Source organism: Gadus macrocephalus, chromosome 1 (genome assembly GCF_031168955.1).
Source record: "Gadus macrocephalus chromosome 1, ASM3116895v1".
NCBI classification, from domain to species: domain Eukaryota; kingdom Metazoa; phylum Chordata; class Actinopteri; order Gadiformes; family Gadidae; genus Gadus; species Gadus macrocephalus.
This window is the reverse complement of record NC_082382.1, coordinates 24,910,039-24,936,018: the sequence shown is the minus strand read 5'-3', so window position 1 is coordinate 24,936,018 and position 25,980 is coordinate 24,910,039. Positions and strand designations below refer to the sequence as shown.

Sequence of the window (25,980 nt, the reverse complement as noted above, 5' to 3'; positions counted from 1 at the left end):
AATAATAATAAAAATACTTATAATAATGTAAATTAATTAGCAACCAATAGCAAACGTTTATATACACTAACAAGATCAGTCAATTTAATAATAAAATCTTACTTGAATAAACCAGGTGGACTTCTGAAGAAATAGGACCTCGAACTCAGTACCTTGAATTTGTGAACATACTTGTAACAACTAGTAGGCCTATAATTTACCCTTCCCTTGCAACTCCTTTAAACCCTATTAACTAAAAAGTTGTATCTTTGTAGGCAATTATACTGCTTACACCGGTCATCAGGCTTGAACCTTGACCCGTAATGCCATGATGAGGGCTTAACGATAAGCCACACAACTTTTCTAAAATTAAAACAACTTTTTTTTTTTTTGCTCTAGTGTTGTAGGCTGTTATTAATCACTTTCACCAAGCTGGCTCTCTAGCGATTAATGTATGATGAATAACCGAAACGAATACCGACTGTATTTATGAGTATAGCCTACTTTTATTTGTGTTTATATTGAATAGGCTACTGTGTTTGTATTGTGCTTCAGAAGCCTCTGTATTTGTCTTGATGGTATGATCTGATTGTTCTCCGCCTCACTATGTAGTATCTTGATGAAATATGTCAATGTGATGATTACAATTAGCGTGGGACCTTTTTTTACTATTTCTTTATCATATTAAACAAATGCGTCAGTGAAACCTGTGTAAGAAAATGAGCATTCCGAGAATGAGCCCCGTTCTGTTGATGCGTACAGTAGTTGCCTACTTGCATTTCTATTACATGGACAAGTTCGACTTGCGATCCACCAGGCTCCGTATAATAGGCTTTTACATCTTAGCCATCAACGGTGGAGCGCAAGGCCGATGGGAGCGATAACACTGGAGCACTTTCTGCTCTGCGTCCGGGGACTTTCCCCTGGGCGATGGTGGAGGAACGGCGTCCTCAGCGAGTAGCCCAGATAGCAAGCCTTCTGAATGCCCGGATTCAGAAGGCGGGTGACTTTTTATATAGCGAGGAGTAACCATGTAGTGTTTCAGAAATGGTTTTCACGTCGGTTGCACGATTTTGTTCTATATTTTTTTAGTTTAAAACAACCACATGCGTATCGTCGTGTATAGCTATTCAATAGCATTTCTTAAAGCATACATAGGATTATCTTCATAGCGGAAAATCGAGGAGAGGCTCATGGGAGTTCCGTTGCATCGAAGAAACGCTGAATCTGCTTGGTATAGAGGGCTATACCCCCACCTACTGTCCAGGGGTGTGAGCGTCTATTTATGGGTTATCATTCGGTAGGCCGTTCACAAAGGTGAGAAATGTAAAAAGCTCACAGAACAACACCGTAAAAAGTGGATTTTAAACCTATGTCTGCATTCGGGAGGAGCAGTCTGTTTATTCCCGTGTCTGCAGCGACCACTTCATCAGAGGTATGTTAGCTGACTAACTTTGTTTTTGTGGCTTTGTTTACATAGCATTAGGTTGTCGTTAAATGCTAATTTACTTAGTCATGATTAATAAGTTAACGCTAGTTACTATTATGGAATGCTCCGAAGCTGAATGACTTGCCTGAGGAAATCAGGTTGACTGAGTCACTAACCATTTTTAAATCTCTCCTCAAAACCCACTTTTACCGGAGAGCCTTTCCAGATTTCATTTGAGCCTGCCTTTGTTTTTATCCTGTCTTCTTTCTGTACATCACATGTATTTTCTGCTCTTTGTTTTAATTTGTGTTTCTATTGTTCAGCACTTTGTAACTGTATTTTGAAAAGTGCTATATAAATAAAGTTTATTATTATTATTATTATTATTATTATTATTATTATTATTATTATTATTATTATTATATTATGGACCTCATTGGGACTTTTTAGGCTCCCCTAGCGCTTTGGGTGACGTTGAGTCGGTTGACTGGGCTCCAACGGTTAAAGGTTTTCAAAATAGACCCTGATAGCCCTCGTCCCCCATAGGTCCATCCCTGACAGACATGCCACATGTTGACGATAAGGGTATGTGGCCCGTCTGTCAGGGATGCACCTATGGGTTAGGATGTCTTCCATACTTAATCCTGTACTTTTGCTGAGTCTGCGTATCCGATTGTTTCAATAAACCACAATACTCATTGAAACACACAAGTGCAATTTGATTAAAGCCTTTGATAAGCACTGAATACATAGAACAAATCTGATTAACATATCTCTGCTTATGTGATACATTTTTTTTAGTTGTAAAGAGACTTTGTGGACACCCTGTATTATTGGACCAGTGAACTTACATGTTTGTAAAAAGGTTGTCAAAAAAGTTAACTTCACAAGAATTCACTTGAGTCATATTCATGAATGAACTAATTATGCTCCCCACTGCAATATTGCAGGCTATGCAGATGCCGGATGCCAGAGTGAGCTAACGATGGATGACATCGAGAAGATGGAGGATGTTCTGAGACAGAACTCAACAGAGCTGGGAGATCTTCGGACCAAGGCACTGGACACACAGTTCAACCAGGAGTCCTTGGAAAAAAATGAAGAAAAGACTAAGGGCTCCCCAACTTCTTAGTTTTAATTCAGATTTTTGAGCTGTGCGAGCAGCGAGCCCTACATCACCTGTGGCCCTATGTCTGTGTTGTCTAAATTTGAACAGTTGGTTTTAGTTTTGCTGAGGCTGAGACTAAAATCTCCCGCTGAAAGATTTAGCTTTCAGGTTCAAGATCTCTCTGCCCACTGCTTCTAGAGTTTGGCATAAAATAATTGACATACTTCATGAAAGGTTAGAATTTCAAATTGAGTGGCCAAAGCGACAGGTACTTCAAGCTACAATGCCAATGGGATTCAGACAGTCATTTGGACGCAGAGTTGCTGTGATAATGGACTGTTTCAGAGGCCCTCTAATTTACTTGCCCAAGCACAGACATGGTCGAACTACAAGCATCACCATACTGTAACATTTCTGATTGGTGTTGCACCCCAAGGCTATGTCCCTTACATACCTTGTGCCTGGGGAGGGAGAGTCATAGAATAGAGAGTGAGTGGCCTCCTTAAAAACCTGTTACCCGGGGATGTTGTCCTAGCAGGCCGTGGGTTTAATATTGGAGATAGTGAATTTGCGTATTCATGTTGAGTGAGTCATAGGTTTAGTCAGAAGAAAATATCAGATTCTGCAAAGCAGGGCTATGCCCAGAGAACATGGCAGCAAAATCAGGTGAGGCACTAGCATTGATTGACACGATTGGGGTTATTTGCTGTGTCTTGTCTAATCTTTCAGAGTCTGTCGTCCCATTGGAGTAAGGAGGAGGGGAAGGGAAGGAGGCGAAGAGAGGAGGCAGGGGGATAGGGATAATCAATCAGTCCAGTACCTGAGCCCTAAAACATGTTGGTCTGGGACACCTGCTTGGCTCACAGGAGGGGGGGGAGGGGAGGAGTATACTATACAGTAGTAGTAGTTTCATCTGACACACTGATCAGTCTGTAAATATGTTATTCTCTTAATATTTTTCTCCACAAGTCGAATTGTACTGGCAATATGTATTTTATATAATGAAATGGATTCCAATGTATTATTGCACAGATTGTATTTATTATAACAATTGTTAAAACATGTAATCTTGTAGATAAACCATGTATTATTCTGTATTCTCAATGCCATTTCATCTTTTTATATCCTTTTTTCACCAGTATTTCCAGAAGTATACTCTTTCTTTAGGAATCACATCATCCCAAAATTCAAGATCAGGCAAAATCCTTTCAACAAAAAATGTCATTGCGGCGGTTCCACACAACAAAGTCACAGTAGTCAGCATCTACAATGTGAAGCTGTGCCTGAACTTGGCAGTAGTACTCATGACTCCGGTCCAGCATGACGTTATCCCCATCATTGATGAGGCAGAAGCCCTTTTCGTCAGCACACAAACGCACACAAACGTCTCATCTTGGCGAGAGTGTCACTAAAATCACATTGAGAAGGACGTGAACAATAGATTAGCCAATTATTTTCTGCCTTTTTGCTCAGTTCATTGATTCTTATGGAAAGAGGTCGGGTCATAGGTAACACTAATAGTGTTACCTATGGCTCGACCTCATCTCCATCTGCCAAGAATGAATACAAGTCAAGTCTGTGTCCTCCAAGCTCAAGTCAGTCACTCGTTAGTATTGTAGTACTCAAGTCCAGGACTTGGACTTGAATCAGACTTGAGCATTCTCTTCTATGGTACCTCCTCTCCTAACTTACTTAGCACTACTTGACTGCAACAGAGACTGTAATATTACCTCTCGCAGATGCCAGTTCCGTGACAGTCACAAGTGACAATCCCATCAGGGGAGGACCCCATGTAGGGCCACTTGGGGTTCAGCCAGAGACCACTGTCCATACATGAGAAGCCTGCATGCTCCCGACCAATCAGCTTCCCATACGCTCCTCTGGCTTGTGCTTCATGTTTGCATCCATAACTGTAAACAGTACACATGCACAGGAAATTATTACTTAGTATTGGATGTGTAGAGACAGTTCAGTGATTTAAATGGCATTACCCTAACCCCTAAACTTAGTCCTACTCCTGCATAACCCTGGCCTTATAACCCTATAACTAATGTTGACCCCTCAGGGCTGTCCATACCATGAATTAACTATGAAAACAATAAATGTTGAGCTTCATAGTTATGGTATGAACTCTCTTCCCACTTCATAAAACACTTTTTTAGTGGCAGTTCTTAATGTGGACAGCCTCAAACCCCAAATCTTACCTCTGCCTTACCCTAATTCAAACCCTGAATACCTTGTAGCGGCCTTGGTGTACCGTAATTCTTCTGGGTAGCATATGGCCTTGATCAAACTCTTCGAATTAACACGGTCGGCTTTTTTTGCCGGCACGCCACCCTAGCCATATTATGGGCAACCGTGTTCCCCTTGGCTGTGATTTGAACTTTGAATTCCTCGTAGGAGTTCATAATAATACACTGCTCGCCTTGGGTGAAATACACCGCTCTCGCTCGATTCATTTTGCATAAGGGTGAGTCAAATGACGCGATAAACGCCACTTTTATGTGAATGCGCATTGAACCTAAAGCGGGAAACCTGGTTCAACTAATTGAATGATCTAAAGTGAGCGTCGTGGTACCATTTAACTCTGATTGCGAGTTGCGTCTCTGTCGAGCCAGGTTTTCCCAATAAAGCCTGGGTATGTTCAGTGAGGTTCGTGGTATACCCCCCTGGTTGATGGTGCTGTGCCTTCTTGGGTGTGCGTGTGTGTGTGTGTGTGTGTGTGTGTGTGTGTGTGTGTGTGTGTGTGTGTGTGTGTGTGTGTGTGTGTGTGTGTGTGTGTGTGTGTGTGTGTGTGTGTGTGTGTGTGTGTGTGCAATATGAACAATTTGTCTCTTTTTTAATTAACTATATGTGTAATATTGTGATAGAGGTTGGTGTTTGGAAGCCAGAATAGTTTACAGTATCAGGTGCCATATTAATTGTTGGGTTATTGGAGTGTGAGAAGGGGAGGGGGACTGGTTGTGTGTGGGTGAGTGTGGCTACTACTATGGGTGGGCGAGAGTATGTGCAGGGAGGGATTTGAGTGCATGACTGTGGGCAGCCTACGTCTTTCTATGTTTACTTGTCTCTGTGTCTATGGGGTCAGCTCATCTCCTGTCTTATTGTATGTCTTTAAATGCACAGTATGTATTCATTTCAATTGCCCAAGATAAGCCTTCATTGTCTCCTTGAGACAATGAAGGCTTATCTTATTAAGTACTTAACTATGCACTAATTTGCATACAAGTATTTCAAGGAAATATAATAATAATGATGAGGGTGGGACACGTCAGACAATGTTGGATCTCATCCTGAGGGTATATAATTTCAGAAAATATATGGTTTAGGTGGTATATTATTATTATCATATTAATTGTATGATTGCATTGTATGATTATGATAGCGATAGTAATATTAATAATAGTTAGTATACACTATTATTATTATAATTATTGTTATTGTTGATATTATCACGCTATTATTGTCACTCTGGGGAAGATGAGTTGAGTTTGAGGTCTGTGGGATTGCTGCCTGTTAGTCAGCACTATATTCCCTTGTATCCGTGTACCCTAGGGATCAATAAAGTATCCCGAAATAATTTAATTTCCCATCGACCTGTGATCATTTCAGTTTATTGATCATTGGCGGAAAACATCATAATTTTGCATAACTTTAGCCATTTCATTTTCGCATTTATTTTCCTTTATCTATATCCCAATGTATAGCGTCTATGTATAGCGTCTGCTATCGTGGATCAATATGTAAATCATTCTTAATTGATTCATTTTGTACCCACAACAAAACCCGATTTGAATTAGTATGGATTATTTTGGACAATGAATGAGGTATTAATACCAATAGGCCTACTCTTTGGATGGGACGATGTCAACATAGTGGATCATGTGTCAACGTTTCTTGTATGCATTTTATTCATTAGTAAGCTACATGGATATGCCATCTTTCAGAACCTTTCATTACCTGTCCTGCACTAAAGAGAATTAAAGAGCACCTCCTCATTGTTTGATTGTGGTCGTAGGTGACGTAGGTGATGTCACGTGAACCACAGGTTGCAGCCATGCGAGAAAATATGACTCTGTTTTGATACTGGTGAAGAGTCTTCGAAGGGTCGGCAACTTGAACATTTTCGACGCTCTCAATTAAAGTAAGGTAATATCATCGCTGTCTAAATCTACTCTGATATCCTCGTCATTCAAGTCATTATTTTTATAAGTTCAGATGCTTTATAAAACTAACTATAAAAACAGTGATTTATGGTGCCATTCTTCACTCGGGTCGCTCACGGAGAAAGACCTTGACACTTGGTTATAAAGTTGTCATCAAATATTGTGGCTCCTGGGAACATCATACGGTATTTGAAGAATGATCATTTAGTTATATTCTGTTTTTTGCTCACGGTGAAGAACTCCCCGCTTTGCGCCTGGTAATGCGTTTTGGAAGCTCGGATATTAAACCCTTATCGCCAAAATGCCAATAAATCCTGGTGTGGATTAAGTCAAGACAAAGGTGGTGCGAGAGAGTCGCATAACTAATCATTTGAACCGTTCTAAACTATTTGTAGGCTACATTACACTACCTAGAGTCAGGGGCGGAGTGGGGCATTAACCACACACTAAAAGCCAGCGGGAAAATTCTCAGCCGAGTACGCATAGTGGGAAGACGTGTAATTCCGGCGCAAATTGTACCCAGGATCTTTGTTTTGGCATTAAAACCCATCAAATAAGCCTTCCAGATACCTTTTTCATTGAAAATCGAGTATTATAGTTTGCCGGTGTTGCAATGTTTGGCGTCCATGTTGTTATAGTGCATAGTGTTTCGCTTCTAAATCCGCATTTTTTAACCACTAAATAGCACCAAACCTCTGCAGTAGCATGACTAGGGTCCCTACACATAAAACGAAGCACAAACAACTTAGTTTGCAAACCCGGAGTTTATTTAAAAAGACAGTTTAACAAGCATTACCGGTAGGTCCGTGTTTACAGGAAGTCCACACAAGTCGATTGCCGAATGCGCCGGTGTTGTGTCGAGATCTGTTGCCCCATCGAGATGTGTTTCCCCTAGTCCCGAGATCTGTTTCCCCATCGAGATGTGTTTTTTCGCAGCCGGGGAAAACACTAACACGAACCATCTCTCTCTTGACTTCAAGCTGTGGATGGGTCGTCTTCTCCGGTGCTCAGGGGCGGATCTAGCCATTTTGGGGCCCTAGGCAAAATATAGACATGGGGCCCTCATTTTTGAAACACGTACACAAAACAAATAACCATCCCTATACTCTTAGAATCGCAATAAACCCATAGTGCACTGCCACTCAACTCTCCACAGTAAAATCAGTTTCAGATTTCTCCAGCCTTTGCCAAAATTACATGTTTATTACTCAAACGAGAGAGAGAGAGAGAGAGAGAGAGAGAGAGATTAGAATTTCCATTCTCTGCCAGAGATACAAAATGATCTTGCACTTAACAGAACTAAAATACAAAATGGATATGAGTCTATGAAAACCACCATTTACATTTAAACAGGACCAATGAAAAGATTTTGTGTGTGGACAGGAATAACAGTGGCTGTGTGTGTGAGTGAGAGACAGGCAAAGCAGTGGTTCAGTGGTGAGTGAGTGAGTGAGTGAGTGAGTGAGTGAGAGAGAGAGAGAGAGAGAGAGAGAGAGAGAGAGAGAGAGAGAGAGAGAGAGAGAGAGAGAGAGAGAGAGAGAGAGAGAGAGAGAGAGAGAGAGAGAGAGAGAGAGAGAGAGAGAGAGAGAGAGAGAGAGAGAGAGAGAGAGAGAGAGAGAGAGAGAGAGAGAGAGAGTGTTTAGGTGTGCAAGTGGTTAAGTTCTCCATCTTCAAATGTCCATTTTCCCTGTTGCCTTCACCATTTCATGTGAGTAAAACAGTGTGTGTGTGTGTGTGTGTGTGTGTGTGTGTGTGTGTGTGTGTGTGTGTGAGACAGAAAGCATTTGTAAACACAAAGTCCTACTGTTGTCGTCTTCTCAAAAGTCTTCATATCAGAGAAAAGTGGTGAGCAGCAGTAGGGCTGGGCGATATATCGAATATATGCGATGTATCGCGAGATGTTCTCCAGGGGATGTATAAAATGCCCCTGTCGCGAACATCGAATACAAATTGGCACGTAATGTTTATTTTTGCCGCCGCCGGCATACTCATTGTGCGTTCACACCAAACGCGATGGGGCGACAAAATCCCATATAAAGTGAACGTAGACGCGTATTGGGCGAATTCTTCGCGAGAGAAAACCGGCACCAAGTTTTGATTTGTCGCGCCACACTTTCGCTGTGCAGAGGCGAGCGCGTTCACGAGGATTTGTGGCGCGACAAAGTTGAAATGTATTTTCATTTCTCGTGATGACAGCCAATCAGCGTTCAACAGCGTGGTCACTGAGTGACATATGTAACGTAAACAGCCAATCAGCGTTCAACCGTCAAACTCAGTGCCGTCCGGGGTGAACTGCAGCATGGAGGAGAAAGTGATTGTTGCCGTTTGCGACTCCCGGAGCTCTATATATAATAGTATATAATATAATATAATTGTATAATATCAAAAGCTCGCGTCCGACGTCTCTCCCTCTTCCACAAAAGGTAAAGACATGCAATGGCACAAACACACTCACTCCCCCCGCCCGTTGCGAGTCCGCGAGATTCTCATGGACGCGCGTGTGTGACGTAGTCTGGACGGCGCGCTGCTGTAGGTGTGTCTCCGACCGGTGAGTGAGAACAGCGAGAGAGAAAAAAGGATGGAAACTGAGGATTTGGTTTTGAAAAAGAATAGCATTGGATCCGTCGTCTGGCAGTGTATATATAATAATTATTATTAACAGTTAATAAATAATTAACGGTTTGAATAAATGCTGTGTTGGTAAATCTAACTTGCTGTGATTTTCCTTTTCTTATGTGCAAGTTCTAAATTGTTCCAATACAAAGCACTAATGAGTTTAAACAATATGTTGTTTCATGTAATCTACATGCAGACTTATATTTCAGGAATACTAGAATTATTACTGACGTAACATTATGCCAGACATGGTTGAATCGAGCATTTATGATGTGCTCTAGAGGAGATTCAAAATATATCGAGATATATATCGTGTATCGAGATATAGTAAAAATATATCGAGATATTCATTTTGGCCCATATCGCCCAGCCCTAAGCAGCAGTATAGAACCCCAACAGCAGAGCCTGTCGCAAGTTCAGCAGCGGCTGCTGTGGCAGCAGCAGGTGTAAAAAATGAAGTCAATTTCGGCAGTGTATCTGCAATTCTTTTCTTCTCAGCTTTTTGTTTTCGTTTAGCACAACCACTATCATAATTCCGCCGCTTCATTTTCACCGAGTCGCATTCCTCTGCTTTGGTTTGAAGTACGTTATTTCGCGCTGCGCGCGTTACTACGTAATCATATTCTGGACTAGTTCAATGCACAATGGAGGGGGGCATGTGTGCTGGAAAATTATTATTTAGGCATTAGTTCGGCGTTATGTTGATATTTTTGTTATTTTTTTCTACTAGAAATGTTTATTTTTTTTACTTTACATAAGTAATGGCTGGGGGGGTCAGATTTGGGGGCCCCTAATAAAGACAGATTTGGTTGGGGCCCTAGGCTCTTGCCTAGGTTTGCCTAATGGAAGATCCGCTTCTGCCGGTGCTTGAGCTGTCCTTCACTCTATGCGTCAATCACGTGTGCAGTGCGTCTTCCGTCAACAACGTGCCATGCTTGATTGTAGCGAACAATTATTTTCTAACTGTAACTTACATATGCAATTCCTTTAATTTACGTGTCAACACTTGCTATATATTATTTATAAATATATATTACCGGTATATAAATTCCAAAACGTTCCTCCTTGAACTGAACTCCGGCGCATTCGGGAATCGACTTGTGTGGACTTCCTGTAAACACGGACCTACCGGTAATGCTTGTTAAACTGTCTTTTTAAATAAACTCCGGGTTTGCAAACTAAGTTGTTTTTTGCTTCGTTTTATGTGTAGGGACTCTAGTCATGCTACTGGAGAGGTTTGGTGCTATTTAGTGGTTCACAAATGCGGATTTAGAAGCGAAACACTATGCCCCAAGTCAACAACATGGACGCCAAACATTGCGCCCGGCAAACTATAATACTCGATTTTCAATGAAAAGGGTATCTGGAAGGCTTATTTGATGGGTTTTAATGCCAAAACAAAGATCCTGGGTACAATTTGCGCCGGAATTACACTTTAACGAAATATGAAATCTGACCACTAGATGGCACTACGCAAATGCACAATATTGTCACAATATTCGAGTGTAGGTTTAAAGCTTTTATTGGTTTTCTATTACGTCATCACAGTGCTCAAACTTTTTTCTTGTATATAGGCCGCGAGTTAGTGGGTATAGGGATGTGAATAACTCAAAAATGTCATGGTCGAATAATCAGTGGGTGGTATGAACGAATAATCGATTATTCGATCTGTGTGCCGACATTCACAAAGGCAGCCATGGATCATCGGCAAGAAATCACTTAATATCTTTAACGCAAAAAAACTAACTTTAACAGTGAAAAATCTAATTTATACTGGTATTAATTTGGGATGTGCATTTCTGGCAAAAACACTATCCAATATTCGTATAATAATATCGAAAATCTGTCAATCAAGAACCCCGCACGCACCTCGTAAACACGCACACACAACGACACAGGGAGAGCCTTTTATGATTTGATTGAAATCAATCAGTTTATTTCAACAACTGCGACATCAACATTCAACATCAAAATTATTTCAACGTGGGCTTAGGCAGATAGGCCTACATGTTCCAAATCTGTTAACATATTCTCCATCCATAAAAGAGAAATATCAGTTAAGTCATTAATTTGTCTGAAATATACCAGCCAGCACCTACACATTTGACTAGCAGCTTGTGCTAGCTCCCGCCTAGCAATAACCTCAATGGTTGAGCTCTGGCTAACAATTTTCTGTCAATTCACCTGCACGACTAGTTGATGCCTGATTTCAGAATAAATCCGTTACAACAGGGTACACCGCTGTACTGGGATGTGCGTCTCCAGTTCAACAGGGCTCCCTTCTGTACTGGGATGTGCGTCTCCAGTTCAACAGGGCTCCCCGCTGTACTGGGATGTGCGTCTCCAGTTCAACAGGGCTCCCTGCTGTACTGGGATGTGCGTCTCCAGTTCAACAGGGCTCCCCGCTGTACTGGGATGTGCGTCTCCAGTTCAACAGGGCTCCCCGCTGTACTGGGATGTGCGTCTCCAGTTCAACTGGGCTCCCTGCTGTACTGGGATGTGCGTCTCCAGTTCAACAGGGCTCCCCGCTGTACTGGGATGTGCGTCTCCAGTTCAACAGGGCTCCCTGCTGTACTGGGATGTGCGTCTCCAGTTCAACAGGGCTCCCCGCTGTACTGGGATGTGCGTCTCCAGTTCAACAGGGCTCCCCGCTGTACTGGGATGTGCGTCTCCAGTTCAACTGGGCTCCCTGCTGTACTGGGATGTGCGTCTCCAGTTCAACAGGGCTCCCTGCTGTACTGGGATGTGCGTCTCCAGTTCAACAGGGCTCCCCGCTGTACTGGGATGTGCGTCTCCAGTTCAACAGGGCTCCCCGCTGTACTGGGATGTGCGTCTCCAGTTCAACAGGGCTCCCCGCTGTACTGGGATGTGCGTCTCCAGTTCAACAGGGCTCCCTGCTGTACTGGGATGTGCGTCTCCAGTTCAACGGGGCTCCCTGCTGTACTGGGATGTGCGTCTCCAGTTCAACAGGGCTCCCTGCTGTACTGGGATGTGCGTCTCCAGTTCAACAGGGCTCCCCGCTGTACTGGGATGTGCGTCTCCAGTTCAACAGGGCTCCCTGCTGTACTGGGATGTGCGTCTCCAGTTCAACAGGGCTCCCTGCTGAACTGGGATGTGCGTCTCCAGTTCAACAGGGCTCCCTGCTGTACTGGGATGTGCGTCTCCAGTTCAACAGGGCTCCCCGCTGTACTGGGATGTGCGTCTCCAGTTCAACAGGGCTCCCTTCTGTACTGGGATGTGCGTCTCCAGTTCAACAGGGCTCCCCACTGTACTGGGATGTGCGTCTCCAGTTCAACAGGGCTCCCTGCTGTACTGGGATGTGCGTCTCCAGTTCAACAGGGCTCCCTGCTGAACTGGGATGTGCGTCTCCAGTTCAACAGGGCTCCCTGCTGTACTGGGATGTGCGTCTCCAGTTCAACAGGGCTCCCTGCTGTACTGGGATGTGCGTCTCCAGTTCAACAGGGCTCCCCGCTGTACTGGGATGTGCGTCTCCAGTTCAACTGGGCTCCCTGCTGTACTGGGATGTGCGTCTCCAGTTCAACTGGGCTCCCTGCTGTACTGGGATGTGCGTCTCCAGTTCAACAGGGCTCCCTGCTGTACTGGGATGTGCGTCTCCAGTTCAACTGGGCTCCCTTCTGTACTGGGATGTGCGTCTCCAGTTCAACAGGGCTCCCTGCTGTACTGGGATGTGCGTCTCCAGTTCAACAGGGCTTCCCGCTGTACTGGAGATTGTTGTGGAAATAATCGACTAGTTTGCAAAGAGGCGAAGACAAAGGAATATTAAGATGAAGAGCTTTTATTCTCATTGCACCGTGAAGACGGAAACATCCCTGACATTTACTTCTCTATTTCTGCATTTCATCAGAGCTCACATCCAACCATAACCCAATGACCACGTTTACTCATTAGTCTGGGGTTTTGCCCGACAAATCTCCTAAAATAGTGGTTGTTCTAAACGTCCACTCCTTATCGGAGACCGATTTATTACAATCTTCTGTTTACTGAACACCGGATTTGCTTGACCCTCTCTACTGTTTTTACAGCACACTGACCACTTCAGCTCATTATATTTTTCCGTAATGTATGTGTGTGTGTGTGTGTGTGTGTGTGTGTGTGTGTGTGTGTGTGTGTGTGTGTGTGTGTGTGTGTGTGTGTGTGTGTGTGTGTGTGTGTGTGTGTGTGTGTGTGTGCGATCATCCTACTTAGGCGCGTCGGCGTCGCTAGAATCAGAGTGTGACCAAACCAAAGCCATAAGGACATGGTTAAAGACGTTCAAAAGTGAGGTTTTTTCCTGCTTTTTGTGACTGTTTGTTAAACGTTCCGGTCCTTATTTTAACCGCGTATCAGATATTTTAATTTAGTGTACAATTCTTAATTAACTGATGTCTACAGAACCACAGATACGATTCCCCCTATTGGTAACGTCAAGTAGGCTACATTTAATTATGCAACTGGGGTATAACATCTTTATTTATTTACAACACAGATATAATAACTAACTACAGAACAGTATGAATAGTTGATTGAACCAAACACAACTCTTTTCAAACCCCCAAATGATCTTCTAACCCCTTCCCCAGAACTCGTTATTTAATTGATGAACTGCTTTTCTTTCATCTCTCCCCAGATATTTTTGAACTTCAAGAAAAGTCTGTGACTGCAGTTTGATGGTTGAAGCCCAAACAAACCTGACAACCATGTACCTACAATTCATATTAATTATTATTACTCATTACTTTGGCGTTGATTCACCTCCAATTTGTCCCCTGTATGAGTACAGAGCAGAAGGCAGTGCAGGATGGTGGTGTTGCCTATCATGTCAGCCTGGTAAATATCTGAACTGTTGTCACGCTGTCTGACTCTACAACGTGTACTATCTACAAATAAACATATACAGAATATACAGTTTACAATTCTACAGTAGAGAAGGTCCACAAATCGACAACTTGTCCAACATAAACTGTCCATGAATCTACAACATATTCAAAATGTTATTTTCAACAGGACAGTATCTTGTGAAGGACTGCATAGAGAGCATTGAAATGATCATCACTACAGAGTGCTCAAGTTGCCCCGATGGTACTTTCCAAGCCGGCTATAATGAGCAGAAGCAATGCTCTAACTGTACAAAGTGTGACGCAGGTACATCTGTTATTTAATGGAGATGCCCCCCATGCAACCCCCATATGTTGTGTTGATGAGGACGTTGTGTTGTTTTTGTTTATATCAGAGTTGTGTTGTTCATGTTTATACCAGAAGTTGTGTTGTTCGTGTTCATATTAGAAAAGTTGTGTTGTTCATGTTTATATCAGAAAAGTTGTGTTGTTCATGTTGATATCAGAAGTTGTGTCGTTCATGTTTATATCAGAAGTTGTGTTGTTCATGTTTATATCAGAAAAGTTGTGTTGTTCATGTTGATATCAGAAGTTGTGTTGTTCATGTTTATATCAGAAGTTGTGTTGTTCATGTTTATATCAGAAGTTGTGTTGTTCATGTTTATATCAGAAGTTGTGTTGTTCATGTTTATATCAGAAGTTGTGTACTCTCAGGTTCCTCTAACTGTAACTGTTGTGATTGACAGGTCTCGGTCTGAAGGTGAAGAAGTCGTGTTCATCAACATCAGATGTTCTGTGTAAGCCCCTGGATGGATTCTTCTGTAGTGACTCTAACGGAGGTGGATGTAGGGTCGCTCAGAGACACCGTCTGAGCTGCAGTGCTGGTTATTACATCGGTCAAAGAGGTTGGTGTTCTATATATGTACGGCAACATTAATTATAGATAATTGTTAAATAAATCAACGTCTACTGAACCTATTCAGTCCCATAAGGGCCATCCAGCTTCTTACCATTTAATGTATTAGTGTCCAAGTTACTCCACGATCATCTACAACAGTCAGCCAGAAACACCTTTTGAATTACAATTCTCTGTTTCCTTGTTCCTACGTTGTTGATCTTATAATATTTTAGCTGTTGAACAATAAAAATTGAAATGATTATCACAAATGTTCCCACCACATCTGAGAACGGTCGTGTTTTAATAAAACATGAATATTCCTACAGGAACAGCAGATAAAGACACGGAGTGCCTTCACTGTACTGATGGAACATTCTCAAATGGCACATCGTCATGCCAACCCCACACAACGTAAGTGGAGTTAATTAAACAATCTATACATACAGTGCAATAATGGTATGTTAAGAATTAGGCCTGGGCAATATATCATGTACTGGTGTGGCTTTTATTTGCCTGTTTTTAAGATGCATACCATAGTCATAATGTTATGTTTGTTTCTTTATAATCAGAATTAGATATTTTAAAGGTCATTAATTCTTGACAATATATATAACTTCCTTCAGTCATTTTCTCCACATCGGCGTCCAGTGAACTCAGACACAGGGAGGTACAGGTCATTAGGAGCAGGTAGGGGTCAGGCATCTAGCTCAAGAACCTTCCTGAAGGCCTACAGGAAGGTTGTGGACATTGGGGATCGAACCCAGTACCTTTTAAACCTGGAGTCCAACACCCAGTCTACTACTCTTAGAACTAAACATGGTTTGGTCTTTCTGGTTTCAGATGTGATTCTGTGGGAGGGGTGCAGATAAAACCAGGAACTGATTCAACTGATTCTACATGTACTCATTACGTTGCGATTGTGTTCATAATAATAGGATGCATATTGCTTATATCAATCATCGTCCTGGGAGGTAAGCATTACATTAAACTCTAACATGTATTATGGTTACATTCAACAATAATGTATTATGGTAACATCAAACTAGCATGTATTATGTTACACTAAACTAACATGTATCATGGTGATGCTGAATGATGTTGACTGCCCTCCTGACATGATACTGTCTTGTTTATCTCTATATAGCATGGGTTTACAGAAGACGTAATATGGTGAGTGTTATTCCTGGTTTTATACATAATACAATAATATGTGTGACCCTAGCTGGCAGTGGTGGAGTTATTAGATGATGACCTTTTGATGAACACAATGTTGATATTTTATTCACTTTTTCATTTATAGGGAAAGGAAAAGCAGGGGTGGCGGTTACATGGTAAGTTCTTATTCCACATGTTTCACTATCAATGAGTAACAGATCATTTATTAATACCCAGTGATTTTCAGGGGTTACTGACTCACACCAAGTCAGATGATATCGCTGTGATTCAAAACATTTAATCTAATGGTACCAGAGAGTCAGAGCCTACCTAGCAGAGGGACCAGAGTGGCAGACCTACTGAACAACACCCTCTAGATATTAGATTACAGAATGGAGCTATCATTTCATCATCCACATCATATCACTGTGTGGGGAATTGGCCTGTTGCCGCCCCTCCGGCTGCAGGCGCCCCTGCTTACTGAGGAGGTGCCGTGCACAGAAGCTGTGTGAGAAGGGGAAAGGGGAGGGGGGCGTGGGGGACAGTTCACCTCTGACCCGGGGATTCCACCGGACGCGTTACGGCAGCGTTACGGCAGCGTTACGGCTGTGACTTTGCCCTGCTTGCATTTCCACCGGGCGCGTTACGGCGCAATGCTGCCTTGCGTGCCAGCCGTATTCACGCGAGATCACGAGATCACGCGATAATCCTAAACCTAATGTACTCACCTTCCACTCCCAAAACTACTGCAATTAAATGCCACGCTTTGTCCTTTCTGACATTGGGTCTCAAATGATGATTTGAGACCCTTTGATTGACTGCTGACCTGGTGCCACCGGTCATGACGTAATAATGTTGATGTGAAGTTACATGAGCTGAGTAATGTGTTTTATTTTGAAAATTGACCGGATGCTCTATGGCTTTTACTTTTTCACTTCCTGCCCTGCTCGATCTGCTCTGTTGAAATTGACGCGGTTCAGCAACGGCTCGCGGCAAAAATAGAAATGCTACGGAATGATAGCGCTGCGGCACGGCGAGCCGCTCCTGGGACGTTGCTGAGACGTTCCGCAGCCGCGCCCGGTGGAAATGGTCTGATTGATTAGAGTGGCAGCGATCAGCAGCGGTGACCGCGGCCAAGACGTGCCGCTGCCGTAACGCGTCCGGTGGAATCAGGCCTTGAGTCTCCCAAAATCGAACGGACAAGGGGGGGACGGGGGATCTGCTGTTAGCGTGGGTTGGAATCTGCCTGATAGAGAGCAATACTCTAATGGAATAGTGGGCTAAAGTCACACACCTCGCATCTCTTGCCATTGGGAAACATAAGTTTCTCTTTCACTCATATTGTTATGATAAAACGTGGCTGTTCGTGCCTTTTGGGGGGCGGGGGGTCTCGCCCGGGTTTTAATTCAATGAAGAACCGCCACTGGTCATGACAACAAAGAGCAGGGACGAAGGGTAGAAAGACTTCTGTCCTTGTTTGACCACGATAATGGCAGCCGTCTCCCTACACGTATTCAGTCTGTCAAGATGTTCTTCTGTGTAGAGGCTAATTCAGAGTGGGAACCAGGAACTGGTTCAACTGATTCTACATGATTAGAATATATGGAGCTCAGTTCATAATGATAGGATACATATTTTCATAATATCAGTCCTGGGAGGTAAGGGTTACATTAAACTAACATGTATCACGGTTACATTACATGTAAGGCTAACTGTATCTACTCTATAACCGTCCAGGTGGAGCTGCTGGAGAAAGGACAGCTGGTCCCTCATCCACACCTCTCCTCTCTACGGAGCCTGTACGTTCAGCCCATTATTTGTGGTCTCTGTGACCTTAATAATAATCTGCTATTTAGTCTTTATTATTATTGTTAAAATTGTGTGTTACACCTTGTTAATAATTAATTGTAGCCCTACAATTTGTAGGCCTTAGTCAAATGATATACAGTGTATTTGTACAGTGCTACCTTATATGCAGTAGAATGACAAAGAACTTAATGCAGTGGTGTAACAGTATGGATGAACTGTATGTTTAAACACAGCCTGCAGGTCTAGAGACATCCATCCCTCCAGCTCCCTCCAGTGAAACACAGCCTGCAGGTCTAGAGACATCCATCCCTCCAGCTCCCTCCAGTGAAACACAGCCTGCAGGTCTAGAGACATCCATCCCTCCAGCTCCCTCCAGTGAAACACAGCCTGCAGGTCTAGAGACATCCATCCCTCCAGCTCCCTCCAGTGAAACACAGCCTGCAGGTCTAGAGACATCCATCCCTCCAGCTCCCTCCAGTGAAACACAGCCTGCAGGTCTAGAGACATCCATCCCTCCAGCTCCCTCCAGTGAAACACAGCCTGCTGAAGGTGAGTTGTGTTAATTGTGTTAAAGCTGCAGTAATTGTGTGGAGTGGTAGCGTCTCTCTGGTATGTGTGTGTGTGTGTGTGTGTGTGTGTGTGTGTGTGTGTGTGTGTGTGTGTGTGTGTGTGTGTGTGTGTGTGTGTGTGTGTGTGTGTGTGTGTGTGTGTGTGTGTGTGTGTGTGTGTGTGTGTGTGTGTGGTTGTGTCCTCATCTCCACCTGAGAGTACCCAGCTGCAGAGCTGCTCCACTGGGCTTCAGTCTTCAGTGAGTGTTGCTGCATGTGGAGGCTGGCTGTATGTCCTGACTCTCTGCTGACTTCTCTTCCAGAAACTACACCACTAAGGTCCACTGATGGTCCTGAACCAACCAGGGACCAACAAGAATGTACCATAACTATCCCTGATGGAACTATGGATGATCATCATGGTGACCAGAGTCTGGGTCCAGCCCGACCCTCAAGCCCCACACATAATGGATCTGTGTCAGACTCAGTCCATCAGGAGGACCATCAGCCTGTCCTCGTCAAGAGAGACAGTGGAGCCTCACAGTCCAGCCTCCACAGTCTGGGTCTCCCCTCCACCTCCCGGTCCACCCCCCTCAGTCTGCGTCCCCCCTCCCCCTCCTGGTCCACCCTCCTCAGTCTGGGTCCCCCCTCCCCCTCCAGCCTCCTCAGTCTGGGTCTCCCCTCCACCTCCCAGTCAGCCAGAAGGTTTCGTTTTCGCTCCAAGTCAGAATCAAGCTGCCTTGAAAATCCCAAGTTGTCCACCGACTGTGTTGCACTATTGATGGATAATGACATTGCAGATGAAGAAGTAACGCCAGTTCGCGAATATCACGATCAACCTGAAAGTGAATCTGATGACTCAAACTCACTAAACCCAGTCCCCATCAGGAGAGACCATGGAGTCTCCCAGGTCACCCCCCTTATTCCGTCAGCCAGAAGGTATCGTGTTCGCTCCAAGTCGGTATCAAGTCACTTTAATATCCCAAGACCCAGGCGCCGTGCTTCACTACTGAAGGGGAATGACATTGCAGAAGAAGAAGAATGGCCAGTTCTAGAAAATTGAATTTTTTTTTGATACTTTTGATGTTTTTGCACTATTTTTTAAACTAACGATGACGCGTACATTTTTGTAGAGAATGAAGCTGTGGTTCCGTGCTAAACGTTAGGTGCTATCATAGTATTGAAGGTGCAATAATTCAGGTGCTGATCAGTGTTTCTCGGCTCCACTTTAAGGGTGCACTCACACTAGGCCATCTGGCCGTGGCCGTTGGCCGCGCAACGGTAGGCTCTTGTACTTTTAACAACAATGGACAACAACACAGAGAACACAGTTCGCACTTTGACAGACACTCGACTTCTCTATGGGACCAACGTGAACCAACAGTTGAACCGCTTTACGCCATGTTTACCGTTTAATGGGAAAGAAGGCTCATCGCCTTTTATTATGTCCATGGTCGTCGCATGGACTATACGTCACCCAGCTCAGGTTGCGTAGCCGTGCGTGTGCGCGTGTCGGCTCACTAGCATCTGTACCGTAGCGGCCCGTACCGTAGCAGCACACCTCTCCCAAGTGGCCAAGTTGGCCTGGCCTGGCCAGACTGGCCACACTCACACAGGCAGATTTGAGGTGTGAAAACGGCCCCGGCCACGGCCAGATGGCCTAGTGTGAGTGCACCCTAAGTGAAACACGGCCTGCTACTCCATGGGCCTCTACGGATTCTGTTTATTGTGCTTAGGAAATGTTTATTTGCGGGCAATTTGCTTATGATGTTGTAACGAATGAAGTCTACATTGGTCCTTTGCGAGTGTTTACTGGTGGTCAGGATTTGGCAGATGCAATTCTCTTGTGGGCGCTTTTCTTTTTTTAATGCAGCATATATGCTACCAGCAGCCCTCGCTCGTCTTCAAAAGGCTGATCAGTACCTCGTTTCATTTCGTACCCCCTTTACAGTCTGGCATTGCTTGTCTGGTAAACTTTGTTGATGTCAAGATAAGTGTTAAATTGCCAACACTGTTCTTTGTCCTGTGTATTACTAGTGTATTATTAGTATTACATATCTCGAGCCAATACCCTGGTGTTTCCAACGCCGTTTTGCAAAACAAGCCAAAACACAAACTGTGGTTTTCAACTTTTATTGTTCGAATAGGATTTTCAACACCAGACAATACGCTGTAGAGCATATTGTAATGCAGCGTTGAATGGATGAATAGCTTACATAAGGGTACCCAGCACTTTTCAAACCACACTCAAGCTTATGGTTATTTTCCCCACCCCTTCTAAAAACAAAATGACGCCCTTGCATGTAATGACTATAAATCATTATAACAACGTTTATAGGTCATAAAAGTCGAAAAAGCAAAATAGACAACTGAGATTACAGCGTGGTAACGCTGTGTCAGAATCGACACCACCACCACAAGGCGGTGCTGTTGGTGGGTTGGTTCGTGCGTTGTTTGATTAACAAGTGGGTGTTTTAATTAAAGGCAGCTCTCGGGGTCGAGCGGTGTTTGGGGCGCAAGAGTTGCAAACTAAGTTAACAAGGCGCCTTGTTCAAACTACATGCGTCCGTCAACGGATGGGGGCTTTTTGAGGCCTTGTTTAAACTACATGCGTCCGTCGACGGATGGGGGCTTTTTGAGGCCTTGTTTAAACTACATGCGTCCGTCGACGGATGGGGGCTTTTTGAGGCCTTGTTCAAACTACATGCGTCCGTCGACGGATGGGGGCTTTTTGAGGCCTTGTTTAAACTACATGCGTCCGTCGACGGATGGCCGAGGGTGTGTCTGACGTATGGGGGACTAGTCTTTGCAGACACATACTGCCAATCAAATCGCTTCCCACTACACAGCCGATGTGTGGATCTTAAATACATTGCACTTTCTAAAAACCTTTTTTAACTTTGCCTTTATTTTCTATTTTAATACTAAATGCTTTATTAACTTTCTATTTTACTCATTTCTTTGCATTAGCGGTACATGTCATGTCCATGGGTTGTATTTATAAATTGCACAAAATATCTTCCTTTAATAATACTAATCAATAATACATTTTATATTGGGGCAGTTATTTTTCATTTCACTTAAAAAGGTCAATTAGTTCCATAATTTTTTTTTCTGAAAATGCATATTCTATACTAGAAGTTGCTGTTTTTGTGCTGTCCTAATTGCTGAATGTCAGGTGTTGCTTTAAGAAAAAACAATAAACGATGTGTTTTTGAGAATTATTTTCATCATTATTTGTTGGAAATAATCATTATAATATGATGAAGGTGTTTTAAAAACAATTCAAATTATTAATAAACATTAATTTATCCACTTTGTGCGAGTCCGAGAAATTTCCGTCAACCGTGTTACCCATTCTACTTGCTGTAGTTTGGTCTGGCTTTGCGAGACTACCCACTGACAAAACCCCTATAATTCGGCAAGGGTTTGCTCCAAAGTCACATGTCCAACACCACGTGATGTCATTTCCTGCAGTGGCGGTAAATTTGAAAACTGTTCGGTAAATTTCTCCTTCTCCTCTTCAATATTTCATCAATAATTTGGGTTTTACATTGAATGGGTTAATGGCTTGTCAACTGTGTTATCAACATTTTCTTGTTCACTTGTATTACACATTATTTCTAACTAATATTAACTGAAAGTGTATAAAAACACGAGTTGATCAAGGTCATATGGCGACAGGTTCAAGGTTGCCAGTTAGCACAAGGCCCCAAAATGGCCGAACTGTCAACCGTGTTACCTCTCAACTGTGTTACCGATCAAGTGTAACACAGTTGACAGGGAGTAACACGCTGGACATGTTGCCAGGTTTCATTGTGATAGTTTATGCTTATATTGTTTTGTTATTTAATAATGAATACATACTGAATAACTGGTACATTATCTAACCATTAATAGTGTTAACTAAGTATTAACTAACTGTTTTAGGAAGATGAGTCGCTTATCTGCTGCTGATAAGCAGCGCCAGTACAGGGCCCGGCGTAATGCTGATCCTGAGAAAAGGGCTGCATATTTACAGAAGCACAGGGAGACATGGCAAGAGAACAAGCAGCGAGGAAAGGTGACGGCAGTGAAAGATTTAAGCGAGAGGGGGAAGAGAAGGAAGCAAGCATATTGGAGAAAAGCCCAACGTCAGACCAGAGAGAGAAAGAAAGTGATAGAGAGCCAGTTTACTCCACCCAAGAGTCCTGAAGTTAATCTACAGCCTCGGATGTCAAGGTATAGAGATTTTTCTATATAGAAAATAGGTTTATCAATAAATTATGAAAGGATGTTGAAAAAACTAGAGTAACGGCTTGTCATCGTTTTTCTGTTCAATGAATATGAAGTTTAGAACTCATGATCTATAAACTAATGCTTTGTTTATCATTTTAGACAGAGAACCGCTAGAAGGAAGAAAGTCAAGAGAAGGGAGTCAAACTTATACCGGGAAATCCAGGCTCTTAGGGAATCACTCAATGAACAGAAAAGAAAAACTGAAAAATACAGGAAAAGACTAACAAGACTACACCAAAATTCAGAGTCACCCAGATCAAAAACCCGCCGCCTCTATTAGGAAGGGTTCCTGTGTCTCGAGAGGTGCACAAAACTTTAGTTTTCCACCATGCCCTAGTGGACAACATCAGCAGAAAGTATGCTTCTACCAAACACAAAAAAAATAGGCAGGTAATCGCAACACTTGTGTCAGGAAGGATCTTAAAAAAATACAAGTTAAAAAAAAAAAATCAGGAGAATGGGGGCCCGGCGGCGGTGGGACTGGTGCTGGCTGGCCGTCGTGTGGTAAAGGTGTTCAAAGGAAAGGTCTGTAGCGGCGAAGGGACCAGGGAAGCTAGCTCACAGAGCGCAGGACGTATGGACTCTACTGGAACAAATAGGAGAGGCTTCCCGTGGGTTCAGCCTTTGATCCGGATCACAGAGGGACTCTGTCTTGCTGTTGTGTTTTTGTCCAACATGAAGAGTCTCCCAAATCGTACCATGTAGACTTATCAGTTTTCATATATCATATCATATAAGTTATAGGCCTATACAACATCATATAGCCTAATTTTGTTTCTTTTACGCAACAAAAACAAATATTTTCGGGAATATTTTCAACTTTACTAAAGTTGTTTAAACGTATTTATATAATCATACAAAATAACAAAGACTATTAGAAAATAATGTCTAATTGTTTCTAGTCACGCAGAAGCGCAAACAAACACAAACATTTTGGCTACTGACATTTTCAGTTTCAAACTGAAACGGAAACTTATCAATTCTGCTGGGTGGTTTATAGCTCGTGTCCAATGGATTTTAACTTGACGTGGAACTGCGAAAACCTCTCGAATTTTTGGATGGAGTTGACCTGAACAACAGTTAAAGGATGATGTGAAAATAAATATTGAGAAAGACACTCAATAGAGACAGGTAAGGTGGATTTATCTTCAAAGAACGATTGTTGAGGGGGGGGGGGGGGCAGGAACCAAGTGCACAGACTGGAAATGGTGACAGGGCAGTCGAAATGTTGATTGTTGGCACAGATGATCAGGATCGGACAGGCAGAGTAAACGGGGGCAGGCAAGAGTTGGGGAACGGTAGACTGGGACTAGACTCAGGTAGACTGGGACTAGACTCTTCCGTCGGCGGGCGGGTAGTCGGGCAGGCGAGGGGTCGGTATCAGGAGGGCAGACAGGCGGGCGAGGAGCAGAAAACAGGGAAGCAGACCGGCAGGGACTCGACAACAGGCGGGTGGTCAGACAGGCAAGGGTTCGGGAACAGGCAGGTTCAGCTTTGTAGAAATATGGGGTCTGATTTATAACGGTTGCGTACGCACAAAACGGGGAAATTGGCGTACGTGACTTTCCACGCAAAGGTTGTGATCTATAAAAAACAACTTGACGAGAAAATGTGCGCAGCCCTAAGCAAACTCTGACTCATGCGTACGCATAGTTTGGAGGAAAAGGAGAATTGGCGACACAGATGGTGTGGTGGTGAACTGAAGTCAGACCGAAGAATTGTAGAGTGAGAAGAACGATTATGTTTTATCATCGCCCTTCATAAATTTAATTTCAACCAGTATCATGTGTTAAATCTAAGTAATCAGAATACTTTAAGTCAACTACGTTATTTCTCAGTTATAACTCCAGAAACATCTCCTTAGAAGATAAATAAAATAAAAATCTCTATATTTAATCCCGTCACTCCATAGGCCTACTGTCCACTGACGGCCTGACTGCATGGAATGAAGCATCTGTCCAACATGTGTCAATAACATAATATTTTTATGTGACACTGTAAACACATAATCAAATGTCAATTAAATCCCAAGTGTGGAAAACCAAGCCACACTCCTCATCACAATCGTTGTCCGTTAGGCCTACTCTTGATGCTTTTCATGACAAATCAGGCATTAAAAAGGGGTTATGTTCAAGAACCTTTTACGTGGGTGATTACAAACTGATCATCCAAGGTGTTCTCGGTCAGTCTTGTTACCGTAACCCTATAAATACAGAGGTAATGCTCCACCATAAGGCACTTCTGGCGGACCATGCAAATGGCAGGATGCGGAGGGAGAGGGTCTTTAGGGACCATAACGATTTATTGGTAGGCTACATAAAAATATGTAACTTTATGTCAGACCACTTCTTTTTTAATTCTGGGACTGTGCGCTCCGTGCTATGCTGACAGAGTTCACTGCTGCATTAACATGTTGCCACTCACTCTGCTTTTTGTTGTTGGTGATCCCAATCCTGTGACCGCCGAACAAAACTACTTTTCGGGCCTCCATCTCACCCACAAGTGTCTCCACTTCAACCTCCGTGAAATTTCGCTTTTTTGCTTTTCTCAGTAGGCCTACTTCTGCCATTGTTTCCGACAAGACATAATACTTGCATCTGAGTCTCTTTTATATGCAGATCGAATTCATGAGGTCATTTGCATTGACCATTTATGGTTTAAAAAGGGGCGTGTACAGGGCGGAACGTGAAGCTGATTCAGCTGCGCGCACTTGTAGTCAGTCTGTGATTTATAAAGAAAAGCTTGCGTACGCAGGGTTTTATAAATCTGAATATTTTTTGGCGGTCGCAAAACTTGGCTTTTGGGCGTACGTCGATTTTAGTAGCGATCCCACGCACAGTTTTATAAATGAGACCCCTGGAGTTGCGGGAAAGCAACGAGAGACGATCTGGCCGAGACTGAGTGGAGAGAGAGGATTTATATAGCGGGATCACAGGTGAAGGTGGTTGGGTTAATTAGGGGAGATCAGCGTGGCAGGCAGGTGAATGGGAAAACCAGGGGCGGCACCTGACACCATTTGCACAGCATTGTAGTACAGAAAATTCCGGTATTTATGCATGTATGAAAAGCATAAAGTAGGCTTTTCAATTGCATAACGATAAGCCTAAAATAATCGAATCATTGGGACAATAAGAGCATGTCCATACATCCAATTAATAC

The 25,980-nt window shown here is 43.2% G+C and overlaps 1 protein-coding gene and 2 long non-coding RNA genes across 35 annotated transcripts in view; 2 read left to right on the top strand and 1 right to left on the bottom strand.

The window, feature by feature from the left end:
- The first annotated feature begins 530 nt into the window (after positions 1-530).
- On the top strand, positions 531-3,611 carry LOC132459567 (uncharacterized). Its single transcript, XR_009526264.1, has 2 exons — positions 531-1,414; positions 2,359-3,611. It is a non-coding gene; the product is annotated as an uncharacterized LOC132459567 (long non-coding RNA).
- Positions 3,612-6,590: 2,979 nt separating this feature from the next.
- Positions 6,591-25,980, top strand: part of LOC132463355 (basic proline-rich protein-like) — a 56,149-nt gene continuing 36,759 nt past the window's right edge. For 4 of the 33 annotated variants that reach the window (XM_060059559.1, XM_060059552.1, XM_060059544.1 and 1 more), the window contains exon 1: positions 23,648-23,952. Coding sequence is in view for 13 of the 33 variants with exons in the window: in XM_060059524.1 (XP_059915507.1) it covers positions 13,966-14,125; positions 14,303-14,440; positions 14,880-15,038; positions 15,358-15,442; positions 15,872-16,002; positions 16,176-16,201; positions 16,332-16,362; positions 17,924-17,985; positions 18,229-18,544; positions 18,867-19,197; positions 19,231-19,606 (1,815 nt within the window). In the remaining 20 variants the exon portion in view is untranslated. Of the gene's footprint in view, positions 6,666-12,741; positions 13,577-13,925; positions 14,126-14,302; positions 14,441-14,879; positions 15,039-15,357; positions 15,443-15,871; positions 16,003-16,175; positions 16,202-16,331; positions 16,363-17,923; positions 17,986-18,228; positions 18,545-18,866; positions 19,621-22,423; positions 22,765-23,192; positions 23,212-23,646; positions 23,953-25,980 lie in introns of those variants that run through there. The other 29 variants (XM_060059659.1, XM_060059650.1, XM_060059610.1 and 26 more) reach the window with 28 other exon arrangements.
- LOC132463728 (uncharacterized) lies at positions 18,624-19,335 on the bottom strand. The gene is made up of 2 exons (XR_009527132.1): positions 19,231-19,335; positions 18,624-19,119 (listed from the first exon to the last, which is right to left on the bottom strand). It is a non-coding gene; the product is annotated as an uncharacterized LOC132463728 (long non-coding RNA).